Consider the following 27343-nt stretch of genomic DNA (forward strand, 5'->3'; position numbering starts at 1 on the left):
TACCTTACCTTTGTCTGTACACTATGCCTTGAATCTATGCTATCGTGCCCAGAAACCTGCTCCGTTTACTCTCTGTTCCGAACGTGCTAGACGGCCAGTTCATATAGCCTTTAGCCGTACCCTTATCCTACTTCTCCTCTGTTCCTCTGGTGATGTGGAGGTTAATCCAGGTCCTGCAGTGCCTAGCTCCACTCCCACTCCCCAGGTGCTCTCATTTGTTGATTTCTGTAACCGTAAAAGCCTTGGTTTCATGCATGTTAACATTAGAAGCCTACTCTCTAAGTTTGTTTTACTCTGCCAACCCAGATGTCTTAGCCGTGTCTGAATCCTGGCTTAGGAAAACCACCAAAAACCCTGAAATCTCCATCGCTAACTATAACATTTTCCGCCAAGATAGAACTGCCAAAGGGGGCGGTGTTGCAATCTACTGCAAAGATAGCCTGCAGAGTTCTGTATTACTATCCAAGTCTGTACCCAAACAATTCGAGCTTCTACTTCTAAAAAGTCACCTTTCCAGAAACAAGTCTCTCACTGTTGCCGCTTGCTATAGAGCTCCAACTGCCCCGAGCTGTGCCCTCGATACCATATGTGAATTGATTGCCCCCATCTATCTTCTGAGCTCGTGCTACTAGGTGACCTAAACTGGGACATGCTTAACACCCCGACCATCCTACAATCTAAACTTGATGCCCTCAATCTCACACAAATTATCAATGAACCTACCAGGTACAACCCCAAATCCGTAAACATGGGCACCCTCATAGATGTCATCCTAACTAACTCACCCTCCAAATACACCTCTGCTGTTTTCAATCAAGTTCTCAGCGATCACTGCCTCATTGCCTGCATCCATATTGGGTCTGCGACCAAACGACCACCCCTCATCAATGTCAAACGCTCCCTAAAACACTTCTGCGAGCAGGCCTTTCTAATCGACCTGGCCCGGGTATCCTGGAATGACATTGACCTCATCCCGTCAGTAGATGATGCCTGGCTATTCTTTAAAAGTGCCTTCCTCACCATCTTAAATAAGCATGCCCCATTCAAAAAAATTAGAACTAGGAATAGATATAGTCCTTGGTTCACTCCAGACCGGTCTGCCCTTGACCAGCACAAAAACATCCTGTGGCATTCTGCATTAGCATCGAATAGCCCCCGTGATATGCAACTTTTCAGGGAAGTTAGGAACAAATATACACAGGTAGTTAGGAAAGCTAAGGCTAGCTTTTTCAAACAGAAATTTGCATCCTGTAGTACTAACTCAAAAAAGTTCTGGGACACTGTAAAGTCCATGGAGATTAAGAGCACCTCCTCCCAGCTGCCGACTGCTCTGAGGCTAGGAAACACTGTCACTACCGATAAATCCACTATTATTGAGAATTTCAATAAGCATTTCTCTACGGCTGGCCATGCTTTTTACCTGGCTACCCCTACCCTGGTCAACTGCCAGGCACCCTCCACACCAACCCGCCAATGCCCCCACCATTTCTCCTTCACCCAAATCCAGATAGCTGATGTTCAGAAAGAGCTGCAAAATCTGGACCCCTACAAATCAGCCGGGCTAGACAATCTGGACCCTCTCTTTCTAAAATTATCTGCCGAAATTGTCGCAACCCCTATTACTAGCCTGTTCAACCTCTCTTTCATATCGTTTGAGATTCCCAAAGATTGGAAAGCTGCCGCGGTCATCCCCCTCTTCAAAGGGGGTGACACTCTAGACCCAAACTGCTACAGACCTATATCTATCCCCTGTCTTTCTAAGGTCTTCGAAAACCAAGTTAACAAACAGATTACCGACCATTTCGAATCCCACCGTACCTTCTCCGCTATGCAATCTGGTTTCCGAGCTGGTCATGGGTGCACCTCAGCCACGCTCAAGGTCCTAAACGACATCATAACCGCCATCGATAAGAGACATTACTGTGCAGCCGTATTCATCGACCTGTCCAAGGCTTTCGACTCTGTCAATCACCACATTCTTATTGGCAGATTCGACAGCCTTGGTTTCTCAAATGATTGCCTCGCCTGGTTTACCAACTACTTCTCTGATAGAGTTCAGTGTGTCAAATCGGAGGGCCTGTTGTCCGGACCTCTGGCAGTCTATGGGGGTGCCACAGGGTTCAACTCTCGGGCCGACTCTCTTCTTTGTATACATCAATGATGTTGCTCTTGCTGCTGGTGATTCTCTGATACACCTCTACGCAGACGACACCATTTTGTATACTTCTGGCCCCTCTTTGGACACTGTGTTAACTAACCTCCAGACGAGCTTCAATGCCACACAACTCTCCTTCCATGGCCTCCAACTGCTCTTAAACGCAAGTAAAACTAAATGCATGCTATTCAATTGATCACTGCCCGCACCTGCTCGCCCGTCCAGCATCACTACTCTGGACAGCTCCGACTTAGAATACGTGGACAACTACAAATACCTAGGTGTCTGGTTAGACTGTAAACTCTCCTTCCAGACTCACATTAAGCATCTCCAATCCAAAATTAAATCTAGAATCGGCTTCCTATATCGCAACAAAGCATCCTTCACTCATGCTGCCAAACATACCCTCGTAAAACTGACCATCCTACCGATCCTCGACTTCAGTGATGTCATCTATAAAATAGCCTCCAACACTCTACTCAACAAACTGGATGCAGTCTATCACAGTGCCATCTGTTTTGTCACCAAAGCACCATACACTACCCACCATTGCGACCTGTACGCTCTCGTTGGTTGGCCCTCGCTTCATACTCGTCGCCAAACCCACTGGCTACAGGTTATCTACAAGTCTCTGCTAGGTAAAGCCCCGCCTTATCTCAGCTCACTGGTCACCATAGCAGCACCCACTCGTAGCACGTGCTCCAGCAGGTATATCTCACTGGTCACCCCCAAAGCCAATTCCTCCTTTGGTCGTCTTTCCTTCCAGTTCTCTGCTGCCAATGACTGGAACGAACTGCAAAAATCTCTGAAGCTGGAGACTCATATCTCCCTCACTAGCTTTAAGCACCAGCTGTCAGAGCAGCTCACAGATCACTGCACCTGTACATAGCCCATCTGTAAACAGCCCATCTATCTACCTACCTCATCCCCATACTGTATTTATTTATTTATCTTGCTCCTTTGCACCCCAGTATCCCTACTTGCACATTCATCTTCTGCACATCTACCATTCCAGTGTTTAATTGCTATATTGTAATTACTTTGCCACCATGGCCTATTTATTGCCTTAACTCCCTTATCCTACCTCATTTGCACTCTCTGTATATAGACTTTTTGTTTTCTTTTGTTCTACTGTATTATTGACTATGTTTTGTTTATTCCATGTGTAACTCTGTGTTGTTGTATGTGTCAAATTGCTATGCTTTATCTTGGCCAGGTCGCAGTTGCAAATGGGAACTTGTTCTCAACTAGCCTACCTGGTTAAATAAAGGTGAAATAAATAAAAAATGACCTGACCTATTGAACTTCATTTCGTCTGCCTTATTGAGCTCTTGTTAGTGCAGGGGGAAACTTTTTTTAAACTTGTCCCCTGACCTTGGGTTCATGGCATTTCAACTCTGTCTAAGGAATTGTAGGGGGGGCATTGAAAGTATTCAATAGGTTTAATGGACCAACATTTTTTATGTGTGATCTTCTGTCAAATGGCACAAGTGTAATCACAGTTGGAAGATGTCTCACTCGAGAATATTCTGGAGTACCCAAGGAACAATTAGGTCATACCTAGAATATATTCCATTCTAGTTTATGACTAACGTACAATCAGGTCACACAAAGATCCTTAGAGAGGTACATATACAATCGAAATCGTCACCTCTGTTGTGAACTGTAATGAGATGACCCAGAATCAGTGGTGGTTCTAGACCATTTCAACTGGGGGGGCCAAGCTGGGGCCAGTTGTACTGTTAGAGGGGCCAGTTACATTAGACATTGTTGTCATATCGTTTTCTTCACTGCATTGCAGGCATTAGCAGGCAAAAGACCATGTTCATAATCATCATCGTTGCCACTGTCTAATAACGGATGTAAAAAAAGAACGATAGCAAAAATGTGTTATGTAAAAATTATTTCATACTCCACATTTAGGGGGGCCACAAGGGGGTCCAAAATTGTTGTCACGGGCACTGGGCCCCCCCAGAACCGCTAGTGCCCAGAATGAATCTGACCCAAATTGTCTGGTGACAAATGGAAGAGGGGAGCCACGGCCTATGATACCTGCATCCTGAGTGGCCCTGGCCCCCATGGACCCTAACCCGAGACCCTGGGAGCCACGGAGGTAAACACTATCCATTAGCCCTTCACCACAGAAGACTGGAAATAGGGGTTGATAAGTGGTCTAATGAGTGAGGTGGCTGTTAATTGACACCCTGTAATCTCCATGACTCCTTTCCCCAATGAGATCTCCCATCAAAAGGTTTTTTAGAACCCTTCCACTTTCCTACCTCAAGAGCTTTTTGTTTTATCTCCTCTTTAACCAAGACCAGGGTTTTAAAGGTAGGCTCAGCGATATGACATAGATGTAGAAAGTTAACAGTATAGTGGATACATTTCAGCAACAACTAAGGCTGTTGAAGCGCGAGGCTCAACTTCTCCGCTGGTGTGGTGGCGTGACTACCACTCTGTAACTGCGTGAAGGGCACCCGTGCACATGCGCTGATACTGTGTGAGAGAATGTCTTGCATCTCGCTCATTTCAATATCTGCTGTGCTGCTCATGGAAACTGCGTTTTGCTGAGTACCTTTTAAAGTGGCTTTTGGTCTTGCATGTTCAATAATAGTGGCCTCTCTCAGCAGAAGCTATACCCATCACTCTAAAGTCGGGCAGCTACTATAGTTGGGCACCTTTCCAATAAGGACAGTGTGTCACACTTGGAAAACTCACAGCCGTTTATTTGCTTGTGTCCATTAACGAGGCTATAACTCTAACTTCTTAACTGCATTAAATATAGTTGAGGAAATCGATGCCTTTGCAGTCTGAATGGAGAATGTTTTATGTAGGAATAGGTCCACGGGAGATACGAGTGTTTAGCCATTTGTATATTTGCCCTTGGGCCGATAAGATGAAACGACTCAATATCGCCATCAGCCGGCCTTTGGGCTAGTCAAATACCTGATCTATGGTTTACACTAACCCAGTGACAAGGGCAGAATGAAGGCAATATTTAAAACTAGCCAGACAAATGTAGTCTAGCATAGTCTCCATTACGAGCAATTTGGGTCTGTGTCTCAGACTTGGGTGCGAATCAAATGGCTCCAGGATGAGCGTCCACGGGTGGTAGAATATCGTCTTTTTGAATGCCAGACTCCTGGTAATTGCAACCTAGATGTCATCACGTCTGACAAACTCTTCGGCGCTACTCAGAAATTCAGAGCCAGGGCATCGGCAAGGGGCAGAAGATTGCCATCTCAGATTGTGACACTTTCAATTCCATCAGTGGTTATGCCGCTGCTCAAACCTCTGTCAATAACCTTATTTTCCCCATGCATTTTCTTCCCGATCTTGCCGGGATGAGTCATTGGAACGAATTTCACATGCAGCTGGTTTTTGCATTCCACAAATTACAGTTATGATTTTGTTGTCATGGATGAGTTCATCTCACAAGCTTATCAAATTAATACAGATACATTGAGTCACCTCGGACCCGTTCAAGTTGTGAATGTGAATGCTGCTGACTATGTACAAGTAACTGCCAAAATAAAGAAAACACCAACATAAAGTGTCTTATTAGGGCGTTGGGTCACCATGAGCTGCCAGAACGCGCCTTGGCATAGCTTCTACAAGTGTCTGGAACTATAGATGTGACACCATTCTTCCACAAGAAATTCCATAATTTGGTGTTTTGTTGATGATGGTTGAAAACGCTGTCTCGAGTGCCGCTCCAGATTCTCCCTACTATGGCGAGGTGTTTGTTGATGTTTAGTTGAAGTTCAATTGGGTTCAGATCTGGTGACTGAGACACACACACACACACACTCTTTAAACCCCTATGCTCCTTTGAGACCCCTCTTTCAAGGTCAGTAAGATCTCTTCTAGCCGTGGTATCCAAAATAATGGGCTACTGGGCATTTCTGCATTGTATAAAGGAAAGGAGGAGGACCTTATTTGGTTTGGAACCCAGCCATTCTTCATTACTTTCATATTTAGTCGCTATGTACTATTAGCGTTGATATCTGTAATCTCCCAACAGTCCCTGGGGTTTCAAGGATGGCGTGAACACACTGCATTTCCACTCTGCAAGACTCCATACAGTAGGCTGTATGGAGTCATTCGGAAAGTATTCAGACCCCTGGACTTTTTCCACATTTTGTTACAGTAGTTTTATTCTAAAGTGGATTAAATAAAATTAAAAAAATCCTCAATCTACAAACAATACCCCACAAGTTCTTAGAAGTGTTTGCGCATAAAAAAAACATACCTTATTGACTTAAGTATTCAGACCCTTTGCTATGAGACTTGAAATTGAGCTCAGCTGCATCCTGTTTCCATTGATCATCCTTGAAATGTTTTTACAAATTGATTGGAGTCCACCTGTGGTAAATTCAATTGATTGGACATGATTTGGAAACACACACACCTGTCTATATAAGGTCCCACAGTTCACAGTGCATGTCAGAGCAAAATCCAAGCCATGAGGTCGAAGAAATTGTCCGTAGAGCTCCAAGACCGGATTGTATCGAGTCACAGATCTGGGGAAGGGTACCAAAAAATGTCTGCAGCATTGAAGATCCCCAAGAACACAGTGGTCTCCATCATTCTTAAATGGAAGAAGTTTGGAATCACCAAGACTCTTCCTAGAGCTGGCCGCCCAGCCAAACTGAGCAATCGGGGGAGAATGGCCTTCGTCAGGGAGGTGACCAAGAACCAGATGGTCAGTCTGACAGAGCTCCACAGTTCCTCTGTGGAGATGGGAGAACCATCTAGAAGGACAACCATCTCAGCAGCACTCCACCGATCAGGCCTTTATGGTAGAGTGGCCAGACGGAAGCCACTAGTCAGTAAAAGGCACATGACAGCCCGCTTGGAGTTTGCCAACAGGCACCTCAAGGCTCTCAGACCATGAGAAACAAGATTCTCTGGTCTGATGAAACCAAGTTTGAACTCTTTGGCCTGAATGCCAAGTATTACGTCTGGAGGAAACCTGGCACCAACCCTATGGTGAAGCATGGTGGTGGCAGCATCATGCTGTGGGGATGTTTTTCAGCTGCAGGGACTGGGAGACGAGGGAAAGATGAATGGAGCAAATTACAGAGAGATCCTTGATGAAAACCTGCTCCAGAGCGCTCAGGACCCCGGACTGTGGCGAAGGTTCACCTTGCATCAGGTCAATGACCCTAAGCGCACAGCCAAGACAACACAGAGGTGGCTTTGAGACAAGTCTCTGAATGTTCTTGATTGGCCCAGCCAGAGCCAGGACTTGAACCCGATCAAACATCTCTGGGGAGAGCTGAAATTAGCTGTGCAGTGACACTTCCCATCCAACCTGACAGGTGCATGAGAGGATCTGCAGACACGAATGGTAGAAACTCCCCAAATACAGGTGTGCAATGCTTATAGGGTCATACCCAAGTAGACTCGAGGCTGTACTCGCTGCCAAAGGTGCTTCGCCAAAGGTGCTTCAACAAAGTACTGAGTAAAGGGTCTGAATACTTACAGTTGAAGTCAGTAGTTTACATACACCAAATATATTTAAACTCAGTTTTCACAATTCCTGACATTTAATCCTAGTAAAAATTCCCTGTCTTAGGTCAGGTAGGATCACCACTTTATTTTAAGAATGTGAAATGTCTGAATAACAGTAGAGAGAATTATTTATTTCAGCTTTTATTTATTTCATCACATTCCCAGTGGGTCAGAAATGTACATACACTCAATTAGTATTTGGTAGCATTGCCTTTAAATTGTTTAACTTGGATCAAATGTTTTGTGTAGACTTCCACAAGCTTCCCACAATAAGTTGAGTGAATTTTGGCCCATTCCATCTGACAGAGCTGGTGTAACGGAGTCAGGTTTGTAGGCCTACTTGCTCGCACACGCTTTTTCAGTTCTGCCCAAACATTTTCTAGAGGATTGAGGTCAGGGCTTTGTGATGGCCACTCCAATACCTTGACTTTGTTGCCCTTAAGCCATTTTGCCACGACTTTGGAAGTATGCTTGGGGTCATTGTCCATTTAGAAGACCCATTTGCAACCAAGCTTTAACTTCCTGACTGATGTCTTGAGATGTTGCTTCAATATATCCACATAATTTTCCTGTCTCATGATGCCATCTATTTTGTGAAGTGCACCAGTCCCTCCTGCAGCAAAGCACCCCCACAACATGATGCTGCCACCCCCGTGCTTCACGATTGGGATGGTGTTCTTCGGCTTGCAAGCGTCCCCCTTTTTTTCCAAACATAATGATGGTCATTATGGCCAAACAGTTCTATTTTTGTTTCATCAAACCAGAGGACATTTCTCCAAAAAGTACGATCTTTGTCCCCATGTGCAGTTGCAAACCGTAGTCTGGCTTTTTTTATGGCGGTTTTGGAGCAGTGGCTTCTTCCTTGCTGAGCGGCCTTTCAGGTTATGCCGATATAGGACTCGTTTTACTGTGGCTATAGATACTTTTGTACCCGTTTCCTCCAGCATCTTCACAAGGTCCTTTGCTGTTGTTCTGGGATTGATTTGCACATTCCGCACCAAAGTACGTTCATCTCTAGGAGACAGAACGCGTCTCCTTCCTGAGCGGTATGACGGCTGCGTGGTCCCATGGTGTTTATACTTGCGTACTATTGTTTGTACAGATGAACGTGGTACCTTCAGGCGTTTATAAATTGCTCACAAGGATCAACCAGAATTTTTTTTCTGAGATCTTGGCTGATTTCTTTTGATTTTCCCATGATGTCAAGCAAAGAGGCACTGAGTTTGAAGGTAGGCCTTGAAATACATCCACAGGTACACCTCCAATTGACTCCAATGATGTCAATTAGCCTATCAGAAGCTTCTAAAGCCATGACATCATTTTCTGGAGTCTTGTAAACTTCTGACCAACTAGAATTGTGATACAGTGAAATAAACAATATTTAAAACTAGCCAGACAAATGTAGTCTGGCACAGTCTCCATTACGAACAATTTGGCTCTGTGCCTTTGACGTCTCAGACTTGGGTGCGAATCAAATGGCTCCAGGGTGAGCGTCCACAGGTGGTAGAATATCCCCTTTGTGAAAGCCAGACTCCTGGTAATTGCCACCTAGATGTCATCACGTCTGATCTACTCTTCGGGCTGCTCAGCAATTCAGAGCCAGAGCAAGGGGCAGAAGATTGCCATCTCAGATTGTGACACTTTCAATTCCGTCAGTGGAGATGCCACTGTTCAAACCTCTGTCAATAACCTTATTTTACACATACATTTTCTTCCCGACCTTGCCGGGATAAGTCATTGGAAGGAATTTCACATGCGGCTGGTTTTTGCATTCCTCAAATTACAATTATGATTTTGTTCTCATGGATGAGTTAATTTCACAAGCTTATAAAATGAATACAGATACATTGAGTCACCTCGGACCCGTTCAAACTGTGACTGGGAATGCTGCTGACTATGTACAGGTAACTGCCAAAATAAAGAAAACACCAACATAAAGTGTCTTAGTAGGGGGTTGGGTCACCATGAGCCACCAGAACAGCTGCAATGCACATTGGCATAGATTCTACAAGTGTCTGGAACTCTAGATGCGACACCATTCTTCCACAAGAAATTCCATGTTTTGTTGATGGTGGTTGAAAACGCTGTTTCGGGGCGCCGCTCAAGATTCTCCCTACTCACATTTTATTGGTCACATACACGTGGTTAGCAGATGTTATTGCAAGTGTAGCAAAATGCTTGTGCATCTAGTTCCAACAGTGCCACAATATCTAACATGTCATCTAACAATTCCACAACAACTACCTAATACACACACATCTAAGTAAAGGAATGGAATAAGAATATATACATATAAATATATGGATGAGCAATGACAGCAACAGCAAAATGACAATGGCAATGACATAGGCAAAATTAAATAGATGGTATAAAATACAGTATATACATATGAGATGAGTAATGCTAGATATGTAAACATTATTAAAGTGGACAATGTTTTCAAGTCTGTATGTAGGTAGCAGCATCTCTGTGTTAGTGATGGCTGTTTAACAGTCTGATGGCCTTGAGATAGACGCTGTTTTTCAGTCTCTGGGTCCCAGCTTTGATGCACCTGTACTGACCTCGCCTTCTGGATGGTAGCGGAGTGAACAGGCAGTGGCTCGGATGGTTGTTGTCCTTGATGATCATTTTGGGCTTCCTGTGACATTGGGTGCTGTAGGTGTCCTGGAAGGCAGGTAGTTTGCCCCCGGTGATGCGCTGTGCAGACCGCACCACCCTCTGGAGAGCCTTGCGGTTGTGGGCGGTGCAGTTGCCATACCAGGTGGTGATACAGCCCGACAGGATGCTCTCAATTGTGTATCTGTAAAAGTTTGTGAGGGTTTTAGGTGACAAGCCAAACAGGATGCACCTGAGCTCAATTTCGAGTCTCATTGCAAAGGGTCTGAATACTTATGTAAATAAGGTATCTGTTTTTTATTTTTAACAAGCAAACATTTCTAAAAACTTGTCATTGTGGGGGATTGTTTATAGGTTGAGGATATTTTATTTAATCCATTTTAGAATAAGGCTAACGTAACAAAATGTGGAAAAAGTCTAGGGGTCTGAATACTTTCCGAATGCATTGTATGAAGTCTTGCAGAGTGGAAATGCAGTGTTGCACCGCCTTCACCACACTGTCTGTGTGGGTGGACCATTTCAGTTTGTCCGTGATGTATACGCCTCGTGCCTGAGCCGTTGAATTGCGACTACACTTTTTCTCTATACTGACATTTCACTTGTTTGATTGCCTTGCAGAGGGAATAACTACACTGTTTGTCACCTTTCCATGGTTAAATGCGGTGGTTCGTGCTTTCAGTTTTTACTATGGCGAGGTGTGTGTTGATAGTTCAATTGGGTTGAGATCTGGTGACTGAGACACACACACTTTTTAAACTCCCTATGCTCCTTTGAGATCCCTCTTTCAAGGTCAGTAAGATCTCTTCTAGCCGTGGTATCCAAAATAATTGGCAACTGGAGATTTTTGCATTGTATAAAGGAAAGGAGGAGGACCTTATTTGGTTTGGAACCCAGCCATTCTTCATTACTTTCATATTTAGTCGCTATGTACTATTAGCGTTGATATCTGTAATCTCCCAACAGTCCCTGGGGTTTCAAGGATGGCGTGAACACACTGCATTTCCACTCTGCAAGACTCACAAACATACAGTATTTTGACTAGCAGACAATAAGAGGTGAAATAAGGGAAACGGTACAATAGCTCAACGTACTGTAACCATTCTCAGTGTAATTCCTCCATTGCCTCATGCAGCGTGAACAAAAAGTGGGGGGGGGGGAGTGACAAGAACACAAAAGTTTTAATTAGCAGTAGCTTTGCAGAACAACAAAGGCTTCAAAGAAACATTGTCTATGTCGAACTTTGTGTCTGTACAGCAGAAACCTTGATTTGTTTAGGTATAAAAGGAATAGGTTTGAAGTTGATTCAGCTCTCTAGTACTCTCTCTGTTGTACATCTCTCAAAATGTGGGGTAACAAAATGATATAATGTGTGGGAAGGTTTGGTTTTGCATTTGATAGAAACATGTTTGTAATCACTGTGCTGTGTCCACAATAATGACCATGCCCTCAGAGATGACCTGTGGTACAGTATCATGACCATGCAAAACCCTCATTGAAATTGCACTTTCATTGAATGGCATTTTCAAATTACCAAATATCTGAGGTACATTAGAATTACTGTAATATCCACGATTATGCATTTGTAAAATATGCTGTATTTATTACAGTGACAGCCTGAAAGTGTGATCAAGAATTTCCACCACAGTACTTTCAAAGCCAGGAATAGATCATGCTTACGTAGACAGTATAATCAGTGTTTACCTATTACCTTCTATCACAAGTAAGACAATCCACAGAGAGGTCAGAGGTTAACCCCACAACACCCTTCACAGCTCCCTTACACTTCACTTTTCACCGAATCATGTCACGAAAAAGCCAAAATAAAAACCTGTGACCGACTTAGTTCAAACTTTGTTTCCTAGCCTGCTTTTCAGTTAAAGTGAGGGACTTCTTGACCTAAGCTACTCCTGACAGGATATTAAAATGGGTTTATTAAAGAACAAAGAAGAAGCAGCAAGGGACACAGTGTAGCACACCTCTGAGAATCAAAGTCTGAAATACGTGTCCCCATGAGATTTCCCCAGAAGATATGTCCCCGGGAGAGAAATGAACTCGACCTCACCTCCTGAAATGTAATAGGGTAATGTCCTACTCCGTTGCAAAACGCTGATCTTTATAGATTTGAAATAAAAACTTAAAGATGGAAGAAGAGCGAAAAGTGAAGTTGGCAGTTTTTTGCAGGTTCTTGAGCCTAGCTTTTTGATGGAATCGATAGAAAATATTTTAGTTGTCTCTTTCAGCAGGCTTGCCCACTTGACCTGTCTTCGCTTATCCAAACCCTCTGCTCTAAATGTATCTCTTAACCATTTTAGATGTATGTTCGCCATGAAAAGCAACACATGCAGCAAAGTGTGGCATGTTGTGTGACCTGAAGTAAAGATGTTATTGTTCGGGTGCTTAAATTTGGGTCAATTGGCTGGATTCCAAACCGAAAACTTCCTACATTCTCCCTGTCCTTGTTGACTTGTCGTCATCACGTTGGATTGACTGGATACATTAAGCAATGTTATTGAATCGCATATATGCTTTCACCTATATGGTCTCCTCAAATGTGCTGGGGCAAGTTACTGCACTGTATAAAGGGCAGAGGTAGGACGTTTTTTGGTTTGGAACAAATTCTTCATTACTTTCACATTTAGTCGCTATGTCCAATTAGTGTTGACATCTAATGTCCCAACAGTCCCTGGGTTTTTGAGGATAGTGTGAACAAACTGTATTTCCACTCTATTTTGACTAGCAGACAATAGAGGTGAACTAAGGGAAGTGGTTTAATGTCTCAACATACTGTAACCCTTCTGAGTGTAATTACTCGATATGGCCTCATGCAGCGTGAACAAGAGGTGGGGGGGTTGACAAGAACACAAAACATAATTTTAATTAGCAGTACTGTAGCTTTGCAGAACAACAAAGGCTCCAAGATAAATATTGTCTACGTCAAACTTTGTCTGTAGAGCAGAAACCTTTTTGTTTAGGTACAAAGCTCTCTAGTACTCTCTCTTGTACATCTGTGTGTGGTAACAAATATATCTAATGTGTGGGAAGGTTTGTTTTTGTATTTGATAGAAACATATTTGTTTCTATCACACCTTTTTTTGAGTATCCCATGGCCTATTAAGAGTGCCATAATTCATGGGAGCTATAATCAACGATCTAAACACAAACTCGTGTGCCACACAGCTGATCGAATGCCTGCTGGTGTTGATGTGATTTGCCACTTGACAAGTCAATGCAGCCCTTAAAGTCTGAGGGTGCCACCTACCAGCCTTGTTTATGTAGTTGGCCCTCACCCACAAACATCGAAACAGCAGCTGTGGCCCACACAATTACCACCCTTTGCTGTCTCCCTTAGATTTTATACAGTTTTGCATGCATGGGTGAGTTCTATAAATGTTCTAAGTGACCTGTTGTGGCCAATTTATATTTTGTTTGTGCCAACTTAGTTGTGTTCACGTCAAGTTCTTTCAGTTTATGACACGTTCATTTAGTTTGTCAAGTTAATTTTATTTCTATCCAATTTCTTATTGTTTTGGCGTATTGCACCTCATGGCCACCGTAGCAATGACCGGTGCTACCTCAGTATTCATAACGATAAAATAACTGTGGATTTTCAAACAAATCAATTCTAAGAGCTTTAACAAGCAAGTTATTGTGTTTCCTTTGAAAACAGCATAACATTTTGTAAAGAAGAATATGTGTCTTAATCCAGGAGGGGATTGTCTCTGCAGCTATTACTAAGAAGCTTGATCTTGCAAGTTTAGATAACATTAGCAACTCAGCTTGGCACATCTTAGATAGTTAAGTTACTAATTAGTAATGAATTTCATACAAGTGTAACTTGATCACCTCACTTAAGTTGCGCTGCAGGAGTGACTCATCTTATGAAGCTCCCATTTTGCTTGTTGTGCTTCTTTGTAAACAAACACACGTGACTGGCTAAAACCGCTGTTTGGGGAAATGAGGGGTAGTGAGTACTGGTAAGCTTCATATTGAAAAAGTTTCATAATGAAAAATCTAACGGGAGAAATGATGAACGCAATCTATTTTATATATTACCTAATGCACAAGTTTACTTATAAATACCTGCAGTCAAGTACTAATATTCAAATTCCAAAAAACGTCACTTACCAGAATGCTAACAAAATGCTAACAAGTACTAAGGAATCGTCATAGAGAATGCTAACGTAATGCTAATGAGCACATTTGTACAGTTTCTGACCTAATCAATGAAGTAACTTAAAAACAGTGTGTTACACGCACAAAACAATATTAGCCTGCAAGGGTCTTGATCCAGGAGGGGATTCTGTGCTGTTACTAAGCAAATGCTTGATTTTGGAAGTAGCCCACCACTTAACTAGATAGCCAACTAGCTACTAAATTAGCAAAGTATTTAGCGCATTTTAGACACTTCACTTAATAGTTCTAAGATATCTAGCTGGTAAACATTTAGTTGTGAATTCCATACTGTAATTAGATCACCTGGAGTATGCTGCACGGCAGTAAGTGAGTCACAAGGCTCCGGTGTCGCTGTGTGCTTGTAAACAAACATCACGTGACTGGAAGCTACATAATAATGTGACAGGTGAAATGCTACATAATAATGTGACAGGTGAAATGAAGAATGCAATGTTCTTTAGCTTCTTGGCACAAGTTGACTGCAGGTATTTACATAAAAAGTGGCTACAAATATTCACATTTTCAAGATAACGTTTTTGATTTGATTTGATTTGGATCTCTTTTAGTCCCCATTTGGACTAATCTTCCAAGAGTCCTTAAACATTAAAGTACAATTTATATACGAACACATTTTCACATATAACACACTATTACAAACATAATGAACCAATAAATACTCAATCTAAAAAATATTGTTTCTTCATCTACTGTAATCCCACAACATTTCTGTGTATTATATTTAAATTGTTTTAAAATAATGTTTAAATGTATATATTGAAAGGTTTCTGGTTTGCTTAGTTAATTTATTCAATTTCTTTATTGCTCTAAATCGAAATGTTCTTTTGCCTGTTTCTCTTTTCTGTCTGGATAACGCATAGATGGTGGACAATATATTCCTAGTATTTACGGAATGTCTGTCTCTTACCAACTTATTACCGTTGTGAATAGAACTTGGCCGTTTTAAATGATGTATATTACGAAATAAAATAAGCATGTTTTTTTCAATTATCTTGTCGATTGATGACCAACCAAGAACATTGCGCATGACTGCAACAGTAGAACCATATCTCCACCGTAAAACAATCCTTGCTGCTTTGTTCTGTGCAATCTGCAGCCTCCTAACTTCACTTGATGATGCATTTCCCCAGACCACAGAACAGTAGTTCACCTGACTCTCAATTAATGCTTGTGTTATTTGCTTAAGAATTTTTCCTGGTAAATATTTAGCTATCCTTCTGATTATGCATGCTGTTTTTATATATTTTTTTACGTAGATTAGTTATTTGAGACGACCATGATAAGCAGTTGTCTAGCTGCACTCCCAATAGTTTTGTTTCTGCCACTTCTTCAATTTGTACTCCTCCCATACTTAATTGTATCCCATGCTGTTTTGGCCTTTTCCTAGTGGAACAGACCAACTTAACTTTGGTTTTCTTGGTGTTTAAAACAAGTTTGTTCTGGCAAACCCACTCCCTGATATTCTCCAAATCTCCTTGTAAAGCTTGCTGTACCTGTTGAACCGATTGTCTTGCTGCATAAATTGTAGTATCATCTGCAAATATAGTAGCTTGAGTTTCAGCTAAGGCATAGGGAAGGTTGTTGGTATATATTAAATAAAGAAGTGGCCCAAGGCAGCTGCCCTGCGGTATTCCACAGTTTAACACATGAGGGGAAGAAAATGAACCATTGATATAGGTGAACTGATTCCTGTCAGTTAGATATGACTGTACCCAATTCAATGCTACCTCCTTAAAACCATAATGCATTAATTTTGTCAAAATTATTTCATGATCCACTAAATCAAATGCTGCACTGAAATCTAAAAATAGTACACCCACAAACTTGCCATTATTCATAGCATTGAGCCACTGGTCAGTCATGTCAACCAATGCAGTGGTAGTGGAATGGTTTTTGCGATAAGCATGCTGATTGGCTGTAATCAGATCATTATTTTCCATGTACTCCCATATTTGTCTACTCACAATACCCTCCAATATCTTACTGAGTGTAGGGAGTAGACTAATTGGTCGACTATTGGCAGGAGTAATGGGTTCTTTGCAGTCTTTCGGAAAAGGACACAGTTTCGCATGCTTCCATACATTTGCAAACATCCCCTTTTCCAGTGACCAATTAAATATGTATCTCAGTGGAACTGCAATCTGGGGAGCAGCACAGCGAAGCAAACAATTGTCCATAAGATCATAACCTGTAGATTTCCCATCAGGTAATGACTTCAATAGGTTTAACACCTCCTCCACTGACACCGTTTACAGACTAAAAGAGCAGATCTTGTTGCTCATAATATGATCATCAATCCATTTGACAATATCTTGTTTGGAAGACTGTTTACATTGTTGCTCAGTAAATTAATTTTCTTTGTAAAAAAATCTGCAAAATGATTGGCAATATCAACTGGTTTTGTTATTATTCTCCCATCAACCTCCACACGAGATGGGCATGATGAGATAGATGTACCAAGTAAGCCCTTAACTGTGTTCCATACCTTTTTAGAATAATTTTTACAATCAATAAAAGCATTGTTGTAAAATAACTTTTTTTTCTTTCGATTCAATTTAACAGCATAATTACGCAGTGTTCTATAATTCTGTTTATCAATTTCTAATTTTGACCTTGCTTTGAGAAAAAGCCTCACCCAGATCATCATCAATCCATGGAGATGGACGAGCACCAACTGTACTCTTTCTTATAGGGGCATGATGGTCCATTACCTCAGTGAGCAAATCAATAAAACATTCTGTAGCGTGATTTAAATCATTCTCTACATAAATCAGCTCCCAGGGTACAGCAGCCAAATCATTTTGAAATAGCGCATGATTAAATGTTTTAAAATTTCTCTTGACCACAATCCTAGGGGGTTTCTTTGGAACCTTGGTGTTCATGGTTATGGTCACAATATAATGGTCTGTCCAGCCCACTGGCATTGATCTGGCTTTTAAGCATTGCAATGGTATATTACAGAAAATCAAATCAATGCATGTGTCTGAACGATGACCCAACTTAATTGATGATCTAGTAGTATCATTAACCATTTGTTTCAAACCACAGTTCTCGGCATATCTCATCAATTTTGTTCTATTCGAATTATTGTGATCCTTCCAATTTATATTAAAATCACCCAAGATAAATACATCTGTTGCTATCTGTGGCCTGGTCAAACCCAGTACATAAGTCATCCAGATAGGACACCTTAGAGCTAGGAGGTCTATACACACATCCCACCAATATGGCTGCCTGGTGAGGCAGATGTACCTGAGCCCATAGTGCCTCTACTTGACATACATTAAGGTCACCCCTCCTCTTAAAAGGTATATGATTCTGAATGTACAGTGCTACATCCACACCATTCCTGTCCCTTCTAAGTAGACTATATCCATGAATGTTAATTTGACCATCATTTACAGATGCATCTATATGCGTTTCGGTCAAAGCCAAAATATGAATATTATTTATGTTGACCAAGTTAAAGACCTCATGTATTTTGTTAGGAAGGCTACATACATCAACCTGAGCTATATGCAACTCTTTCCTTATCAAGTGAAGATCAATAGAGCATGTATTTGTTATAGTTGAAGTTGTCATGATACACTACAACACACAAACTCAAATTTGAACATTAAATTAAAATAGCCAGGGAGTTACTCTAGAGTCCCGATACAATTGCCCGTTGATATAAAGTTTATCCATCACCATGGAGACTCGTTGATTCAGGCAACGTTTTTCCTTCATGATGGGATATAGTTTTTTTCTCCTTTCATTGATCTCGGTGGGGAAGTGATCATTCATTCCAAAATCAGTGTTTCTGAGTTCTCTGCCCATGTTCTTCGTCATTTCCTTTTGCTTAAATTTGTCAAAACATGCAATAATAGCCCGTGGCCTATTTCCAGAGGCCTTACCTATTCTATGGACTCTGGAGAAAGTTACATTACGCACAACATCAGTGGACAGTTTTAGTTGAGTTGACATAAAGTCTCGGACTGTGTCCTCACAGCCTCTGCTGTTGTCATTCTCCGGTATCCCTGAAAATATTAGATTGTCCCGCATTGATCGACACTGTACATCAAGCAAGGTTTCTTTAAGTTGTTTGTTTTCCCTTTCTACCACCTCCACCTTGCTATGAATAGAGTCTACAGTATCTTTCAGCACCGTGTTCTCTTTCCTTAGATCATCAATCTGACGTTGGCTGAATTCTAGACAAGCACATAATGCATTGATGTCCTCTCGTAATATATTCAAGATATCAAGTTTGGCAAGCCTTTCATTGATGGATTTTAACAAGTCAACATCCATATCAGTAAACCTCTCCCCACTCGCCCTCTTACTAGGGGATGGTTTGGTTCCATCGTTGATACCTATTGGCCAACCTGGTTTTGGTTTGTTTTGTTGATTGGGTTGGTTGTCCTTAACAATGCTTGAGTCCTCCGAAGCCAGCGACATGTTTAAGAGTTCGTAAGTATCGTCAATGAATCGTTCAAGCTCTTCAATGGATTCTGAATCATCCAGCGTGTTTACAGGCAGAGTTAAACCCACAAACAAATTGTTCAGCCGCAACTGCGGGGCCTAGCGACTGCTAGATGCTATGTTGATGTAACATGCCACTGTGTATGTTTTCCTCCAAGCATCCCAGCTCTAAAAACGTCTATTCATTGACCTATTATGAGACCATAAGTGGAAAAAAATACAGCCAAAAAATGCAGGAAATAAGTTATGGTATTTTTGACAGTATTGAAAAACCTTCCTGTGGCTTTTTCCAAATACCTCACTATAGGGTATATATATGGTATACCGCTAAAGCCTAGTCTATCCTATATCTGAGATAAATAAACTCAGCAAAAAAAGGAACATCCCTTTTTCAGGACCCTGTATTTCCACGATAATTCGTAAAAATCCAAATAACTTCACAGATCTTCATTTTAACGGGTTTAAACAAGGTTTCCCATGCTTGTTCAATGAACCATAAACAATTCATGAACATGCACCTGTGGAACGGTTGTTAAGACACTAACAGCTTACAGACGGTAGGTAATTAAGGTCACAGTTATGAAAACTTAGGACACGAAAGAGGCCTTTCTACTGACTCTGCGTGAGCGTGCCTTAGGCATGCTGCAAGGAGGCATGAGGGCTGCAGATGTGACCAGGGCAATAAATTGCAATGTCTGTACTGTGAGAGGCCTAAGACAGCGCTACAGGGAGACAGGACGGACAGCAGATCATCCTCGTAGTGGCAGAGCACGTGTAACAAAACCTGCACAGGATCAGTACATCACACCTGCGGGACAGGTACAGGGGAGTTACACCAGGAACGCACAATCCCTCCATCAGTGCTCAGACTGTCCGCAATAGGCTGAGAGAGGCTGGACTGAGGGCTTGTAGGCCTGTTGTAAGGCAGGTCCTCACCAGACATCACCGGCAACAACGTCGCCTATGGGCACAAACCCACCGTTTCTGGACCAGACAGGACTGGCAAAAAGTGCTCTTCACTGACGAGTCGTGGTTTTGTCTCACCAGGGGTGATGGTCGAATTCGCGTTACACCGAGGCCTGTACTCTAGAGCGGGATCAATTTGGTGGTGGAGGGTCCGTCATGGTCTGGGGCGGTGTGTCACAGCATCATCGGACTGAGCTTGTTGTCATTGCAGGCAATCTCAATGCTGTGCATTACAGGGAAGACATCCTCCTCTTTCATGTGGTACCCTTCCTGCAAGCTCATCCTGACATGACCCTCCAGCATGGCAATGCCACCAGCCATACTGCTCGTTCTGTGCATGATTTCCTGCAAGGAATGTCAGTGTTCTGCCAGCGAAGAGTCCAGATCTCAATCCCATTGAGCACGTCTGGGACCTGTTGGATCGGAGGGTGAGGGCTAAGGCATCTCCCCCCAGAAATGTCCGGGAACTTGTAGGTGCCTTGGTGGAAGAGTGGGGTAACATCTCACAGCAAGAACTGGCAAATCTGGTGCAGTTCATGAGGAGGAGATGCACTGCAGTACTTAATGCAGATACTGACTGTTACTTTTGACCCCCCCTTTGTTCAGGGGCACATTATTCCATTTCTGTTAGTCACATGTCTGTGGAACTTGTTCAGTTTATGTCTCAGTTGTTGAATCTTATGTTCATACAAATATTTACACATGTTAAGTTTGCTGAAAATAAACACAGTTGACAGTGAGAGTTTCTTTTTTTGCTGAGTTTATATATATATATATATATTTTTAAACATCTTTAAACACAGAATGGTTTCTTCCACTTTGGCAGAGTATTGTGTAGTGTAGATCCCTGACAAAAAGTGACAATTAGGAACTCCGAGTGGCGCAGTGGTCTAAGGCACAGCATCGCAGTGTTAGCTCTAGCTGCCACTAGAGATTCTGGGTTCGAGTCCAGACTCTCTTTTTCACAATACCTGACATTTAATCCTAGTAAAAATTCCCTGTCAGGTCAGTTAGGATCACCACTTTATTTTAAGAATGTGAAATGTCAGAATAATAATAGAGAGAATGATTTATTTCAGCTTTTATTTAATTCATCATATTCCCAGTGGGTCAGAAGTTTACATACACTCAATTAGTATTTGGTAGCATTGCCTTTAAATTGTTTAACTTGGGTCAAACATTTCGGGTGGCCTTCCACAAGCTTCCCACAATAAGTTGGGGGAATTTTGGCCCATTCCTCCTGACAGAGCTGGTGTAACTGAGTGAGGTTTGTACCTCACTCGCACACGCTTATTCAGTACTGCCCACACATTTTCTATGTGATTGAGGTCAGGGCTTTGGGATGTCCACTCCAATACCTTGACTTTGTTGTCCTTAAGCCATTTTGCCACAACTTTGGAAGTATGCTTCGGGTCGTTTGTGACCAAGCTTTAACTTCCTGACTGATGTCTTGAGATGTTGCTTCAATATTTCCACATAATTGTCCTCCCTCATGAAGCGATGTATTTTGTGAAGTGCACCAGTCCCTCCTGCAGTAAATCACCCCCACAACATGATGCTGCCACCCCGTGCTTCACGGTTGGGATGGTGTTCTTCGGCTTGCAAGAATCCCCCTTTTTCCTCCAAACATAACGATGGTCATTATGGCCAAACTATATTTGTTTCATCAGACCAGAGGACATTTCTCCAAAAAGTACAATCTTTGTCCCCATGTGCAGTTGCAAACCGTAGTCTGGCTTTTTTATGGCGGTTTTAGAGCAGTGGCTTCTTCCTTGACCCCCCCCCCCCCCCCCCCCCCCCCCCCCCTGTTCAGGGACACATTATTCAATTTCTGTTAGTCACATGTCTGTGGAACTGTTCAGTTTGTCTGTTGAATCTTGTTATGTTCTTACAAATATTTACACATGTTAAGTTTGTTTGCTGGAAATAAACACAGTTGACAGTGAGAGGACGTTTCATTTTTTGCTGAGATATATATTCACACACACAAGAAGAATCAGGAACTTATGAATATATTTTTTTAACACATACTGTATTTAACCCCTTTTTTAGGCACTAAACTTCTTCCATATATACTTCCATTCACTTGTTTAACTGGTACCGGGCTACCTTCGGACTAGTCTTGTAAAACAACCAACATATACAGTTGAAGTCAGAAGTTTACATACACTTAGGTTAGAGTCATTAAAACTCGTTTTTCAACCACTCCACAAATTTCTTGTTAACAAACTATAGTTTTGGCAAGTCGGTTAGGCCATCTACTTTAAATTAGTTAAAATGTATTTGGCTAAGGTGTATGTAAACTTCCGACTTCAACTGTACGTGTTCGAGAGTCATCTTTCCATAGAGGTGTCATTAGTGTGTAGCCCGATCTGTTCGGATGCTACAGTCAGAAGTTGGCAGATTGGCAGGACCGACTTCAGACGAGTCCCGTAACGCTTGTGGGGGTCGTAGAGCAAAACGTAGAACACCATCGTATTCATCATCGTTCGGACGCTTTTTTTATGGGATTTCCACAGGGTTGCCGACATCGACTCTAGGGGTTAAAGACATATGACATCTTGAACTGGGAATCCATTCATGTCCTTTAGATTACGAAATGAGACACAAGCAATATATTTACATTATCAGAATTATATTTTGTATGTGTAAATAAAATATTGATATTCTAGTTCTGTCTTGTTGTACAGAGACGAGATACAAGTTGAACTGTATGCTGCTGCTCATTGTTTACAGACGAGAACGAAAGGTAACAATTATTCATGTCAAGCATTGATCTCTTTTTAAAAGGTGTATCCTTGGTGGATATCTAAACAGAAATTGAGCACAGTTTTTCTAGCGTGTAAGAAACAAGCACATTTGATAAGAGGCCCCACAAACCCTATTTTCTTCTCAAAATGACTTCACCATTTTAAAAAACCCTTTCATATCCCTATTTCCTTTTGGCGATTGTGGACTGTACACACTTTTCTCCACACTTTTGGTTGATAATGGCCAGCCTAATGCATCTGATATACTGTAGTTCTGTGCTGTTAGGTGAAAACCGCTCCCCACTGAATGCCGGAGTATTTGCCTGAAACACATTTCCTAATGGGTTCCACTCATGAACGCCTCTTACTGTTTTATGGTTTAATTGTACCCATCTCACTGTTTTGACTGGCTAAGTAGTATCTGGTTGAAGCTCTTCACAGTTCCATGGGAAGGTTTTGGAAATAAATCCCGTTAGCACTCTAGTTGTTTTTTTTTATTTTACCTTTATTTAACTAGTCAAGTCAGTTAAGAACAAATTCTTATTTACAATGACGGCCTACCCCGGCCAATTGTCTGTAGAACCAGGGTCTGTAGTGACGCTTCTAGCACTGAGTCCTATTATCAGTAAATCAAGAAAACCACACAAGTATACTGAACAAAAATATAAACAACGTGCAACAATTTCAATGATTTTACTGAGTTATTTCTGCGTCAGTAAGACACGTGAGGCCCAACTTTTATCAGCACGTCTCCTTCGCCACTAAGGGCGATAAAGACCACTGTTACTCAACCCACAACTAAACATACAAGGCCCTCCCTCGTCCCCCCTTTGGCAAATCAGATCATGTCTCTATACTCTTGTTTCCAGGAAGTACCCGCGACCCGAGCTGTAGAGAAATGGTCCTTCCGAGTCAGAGGCTATGTTGCAGGACTGCTTTGCTAGCGCTGACTGGAATCTGATTCGGGACTCTGCGGATAGCATTGACTAGCTAACCACGTCCGTCTTGGGCTTCATCAAGAAATGCATCGCCGACATTGTCCCCCTACAATCCCTGTATTAACATAGAGGTACGCCCTAAGCTAAAGGATAGAGTTACTGCACACAGGGCTTTCGCAGCCAAATCCGAGGGTTTGGCTAAGGACACGACCGTGTACAAGAAGTCCCACCTTCGCAGAGCCATCAAACAGGCAAAACGACAATATAGAAACAAGGGGAAATCCTATTACACCGGCTCCGAAGCATGTGGCAGGGGCTACAGACCAATACAAATTAGAAAGGTAGACCTAGCTGTGATCTATCCAACAATGCTGTCTCCCAGACAAACTCAATGCATTTTATGCACGCTTTAAAACAACACCCAGCCATGCTTGAGGGCCCCCTGCCATCCCAGAGGACTGATGTGACGTGAGTAAGATTTTTAATCTGGTCAACACTCGCGAGGCCATGGGACCAGACAACCAGCAGCGCATGCTCTTCCCGGTCATTTTAAACCTCTCCTTGTCCCAATCTGTAATCCCCAGTCTCAAGCTGACCACCACCATTCCTGTTCCTAAGAACTGTAAGGCTACCTGCAACAATGACTAATCGCCCCATAGTACTAACATCTGTAATCATGAAGTGCTTTGAAAGGCAGGTCATGGAACACATCACCTCAATCATCCCAGACACCCACTCCAATTTGCATACCACCCCAACAGATCTACACTGCCCTCTCCCACCTGAACAAGAGGAATACCTATGAGAGAAGGCCGTTTATCGACTACAGCTAAGTGTTCAACACCATAGTGCCCTACCAAGTTTCTCACCAAGCTCTGGACCCTGGGATTGAACACCACCCTCCAACTAAAATTATCATTGATTAGATTTATTACACCACTGTCCATTGATTTCTATTAACATTTATCCTGGAACTGGTCACACTTACTCCTGTTCACATGTGTATATATTACCATTAGTATATATATATAATCCTACTACCAGTCACGCCCTTTTTTACCAGGTAAATTGACTGGAACACATTCTCATTTACAGCAACGACCTGGGGAATAGTTACAGGGATGAATGAGCAAATTGTAAGCTGGGGATGATTAGGTGACAGTGTTAGGGCCAGATTGGGACTTTAGCCAGGGCACCGGGTTTTAACACCCCCTACTCTTACATTAAGTACCATCGGATTTTTAGTGGCCACAGAGAGTCAGGACACCCATTTAACGTTCCACTCAAAAGACGGCACCCTACACAGGGCAATGTCCCCAATCACTGCCCTCGTGAATTGGTGCCTCCTACTGGCCCTCGAACACCACTTCCTGCAGCATCTGGTCTCCCATCCAGTGACCAACCCTGCTTAGCTTCAGAAGCAAGCCAGCAGTGGTATGCTACTGTTTGCATGTATGGCCTACTACCAGTCACTTTTTATGTATAAACCCAACTCAACCACTCCAGTACCCCTGCACATTGAATAAGTACTGGCACTGACCTGTAAATACTTTTTGTTGTTTTGTCTTAAAATGTTTTATTCTATTTTATCACTGCAAGGTAAGAATTTCATTGTACTGTTTTACACGTAACGAATCAACTTTAAAACTTGAAAGGCTATGGCGGTCTTTTTCTAAGTAGTACAAAATGTAACTTTTTTCATGTCTTGCAGCATGGAGTTGGCCATGTCAGAGGCAAATTAAAAATACAGTGTGCGTCTGAAGCAAAGACCCTGTGATCACATCAATGTGCCTTTTTCAAAAACATATTTTAATTGAGAAACCTTTAATGAATTATGGAATGATATTCCCTTTTCCTTGCAGGAGTGCCCGAGTGGTGTGGTCAATGAAGACACCTTCAAAGACATCTACTCCCAGTTCTTCCCACAGGGAGGTATGTTGACACATCTGGTGAGAATTGTTCTGCTTGATGAATGGCTCCCATGAACCATGCTGCTTTAGGCTGAAATGTTTACCATGGAGTTATGTTCAGTAAGCACAAAAATACTTTGAAACTGAAAATTACTGCTTAAACTTGTCCAACGGGTATGGTCATCTTTTTCCTGTTTCAAACGCTTTCTGTTTTTTGTCTACTGAACACAACCCTGGTCGGGGACCGCTTCGGGAGCAGAATGAATGAATATCACATGACATGCAAAGTGGAAATGAAGACAGATTTATGTTTTCTTTTCATGCTGACTTGAAAAAGCAAGTGTAAAATGCTAAGTCAATTTTTATTATGGATTTTTGCATTTGGATGGACAAAATGTGTACGGCCAAGGTGTGCTTTTGCTTTTGATTATCCGGTGGAATTGGGTCATTGGAATTGGTATAACTGGAAAGAGAGGGGTTTGGGTTCTTGGAAATAAGCACCTGAACTTTCTGTGGCACATCGATATTCAGTTAATTCAGCTAACAAAGCCCAAAGGTAAAGTCATGTGTCATGTTCTTCTACTTCGAGGTTCTCCCAATTTTCTAATTCATACATTGTTTTTTTTAAGGCCCCTATAAGGCACTATATCTCACCCAAAAATAAATAAAACATATTTCTTCTGTTTATCGAAAGACACTGGAGAATGTGTCCCCCAAATCACTTTTATATGATGTGGCCGTAGCTAAATATAGCTCAAAATATATGCCTCTGGAGGTCTCTTGCATTACAGCAAGAGAGACCAAACTCTGTGTAAACGCCAGGGATATGGGCAGACTTGTCTACCTCTGCAAAACACACATTTTCATTTCTTTCACAATGATAAAGTACAGGTGCCTATAGTACGTTAGAAACCTATAAAACATATAATTTTTCTATATAAACTGTATATGACAGTGCTGGACTGCAGCCAAAGTCACACAGATACGTTCTCCTCAACCAGTACATGAATCAATATTGTCTTCATACTGTAGGTAATAGATCTACAGTATGTGTCTTATTGTCCACTGTACAATGATGGATTTCCTTTTAAGAAGCAATGTAACATTGTAATGTCGTTATATCGCTTGTTCTTTTGTGCTCCGTTTATTCGTTACACTGACTGGGGCAGCCTTTTCTGCTAGTCCTCCTGGGTTTCTTGCGTTTGATGGAATGTCATCTGCATTAGCCCATACGGCTCAACCAAAGAAACTCAGCACATTTTTATTTTATCTCTCATCTTTACAGCAAACACACACACGCTGTCAGTCAGTCGCAAACAGGCCAAGATTTGAGAGCTCACGCAGGCACACACACAGACACTTAGTTCTGTTATGCTGCTTGAAAATATTTTAGGATTGCCTGAGAGTTGCAACTAAAACATGTGAAGATGCAACTTTGAAAGGGAGCGATAACACATCTTGCTTAAAGGCCTGCTACTGGGAAAACTATCAAATTAAAACAACTCTAAAAAAGCTCTTATTCTTACTCTGCTTTGGGAAACAAACTTATGATGGCTTTTATGTTGACCAAAGGAGAAAAAACACCACAGTTGAAAATGTCGAGTTGGAACCGCTGTCAGCATGTATTGTCCGTGTAAATTAAGGTTGTGACTTGTCATCACAATGTTTGACCGAGACTGTGTCTCTCGTTTCAGACGCTTCGACATATGCACATTTTCTGTTCAACGCGTTTGACACGGATAAAGATGGATCTGTGAGTTTTGAGGTAAGGAAGTGTGTCCTTGACCGTTCATCACTGACTGACGTGGCTCTCTAAAGTATAATGGCATTGATACATTT

The 27343-nt window shown here is 42.0% G+C and overlaps 1 protein-coding gene across 2 annotated transcripts in view; it reads left to right on the plus strand.

The window, feature by feature from the left end:
- Positions 1-27343, plus strand: part of kcnip4a (potassium voltage-gated channel interacting protein 4a) — a 203456-nt gene that overhangs the window by 170442 nt on the left and 5671 nt on the right. For both annotated transcript variants that reach the window (XM_029753777.1, XM_029753778.1), the window contains exons 3-4: positions 25457-25526; positions 27199-27269. In XM_029753777.1, coding sequence (XP_029609637.1) covers positions 25457-25526; positions 27199-27269 — 141 coding nt within the window. The remainder of the gene's footprint in view (positions 1-25456; positions 25527-27198; positions 27270-27343) is intronic.

This window comes from Salmo trutta, chromosome 5 (genome assembly GCF_901001165.1).
Source record: "Salmo trutta chromosome 5, fSalTru1.1, whole genome shotgun sequence".
Classification (NCBI taxonomy): domain Eukaryota; kingdom Metazoa; phylum Chordata; class Actinopteri; order Salmoniformes; family Salmonidae; genus Salmo; species Salmo trutta.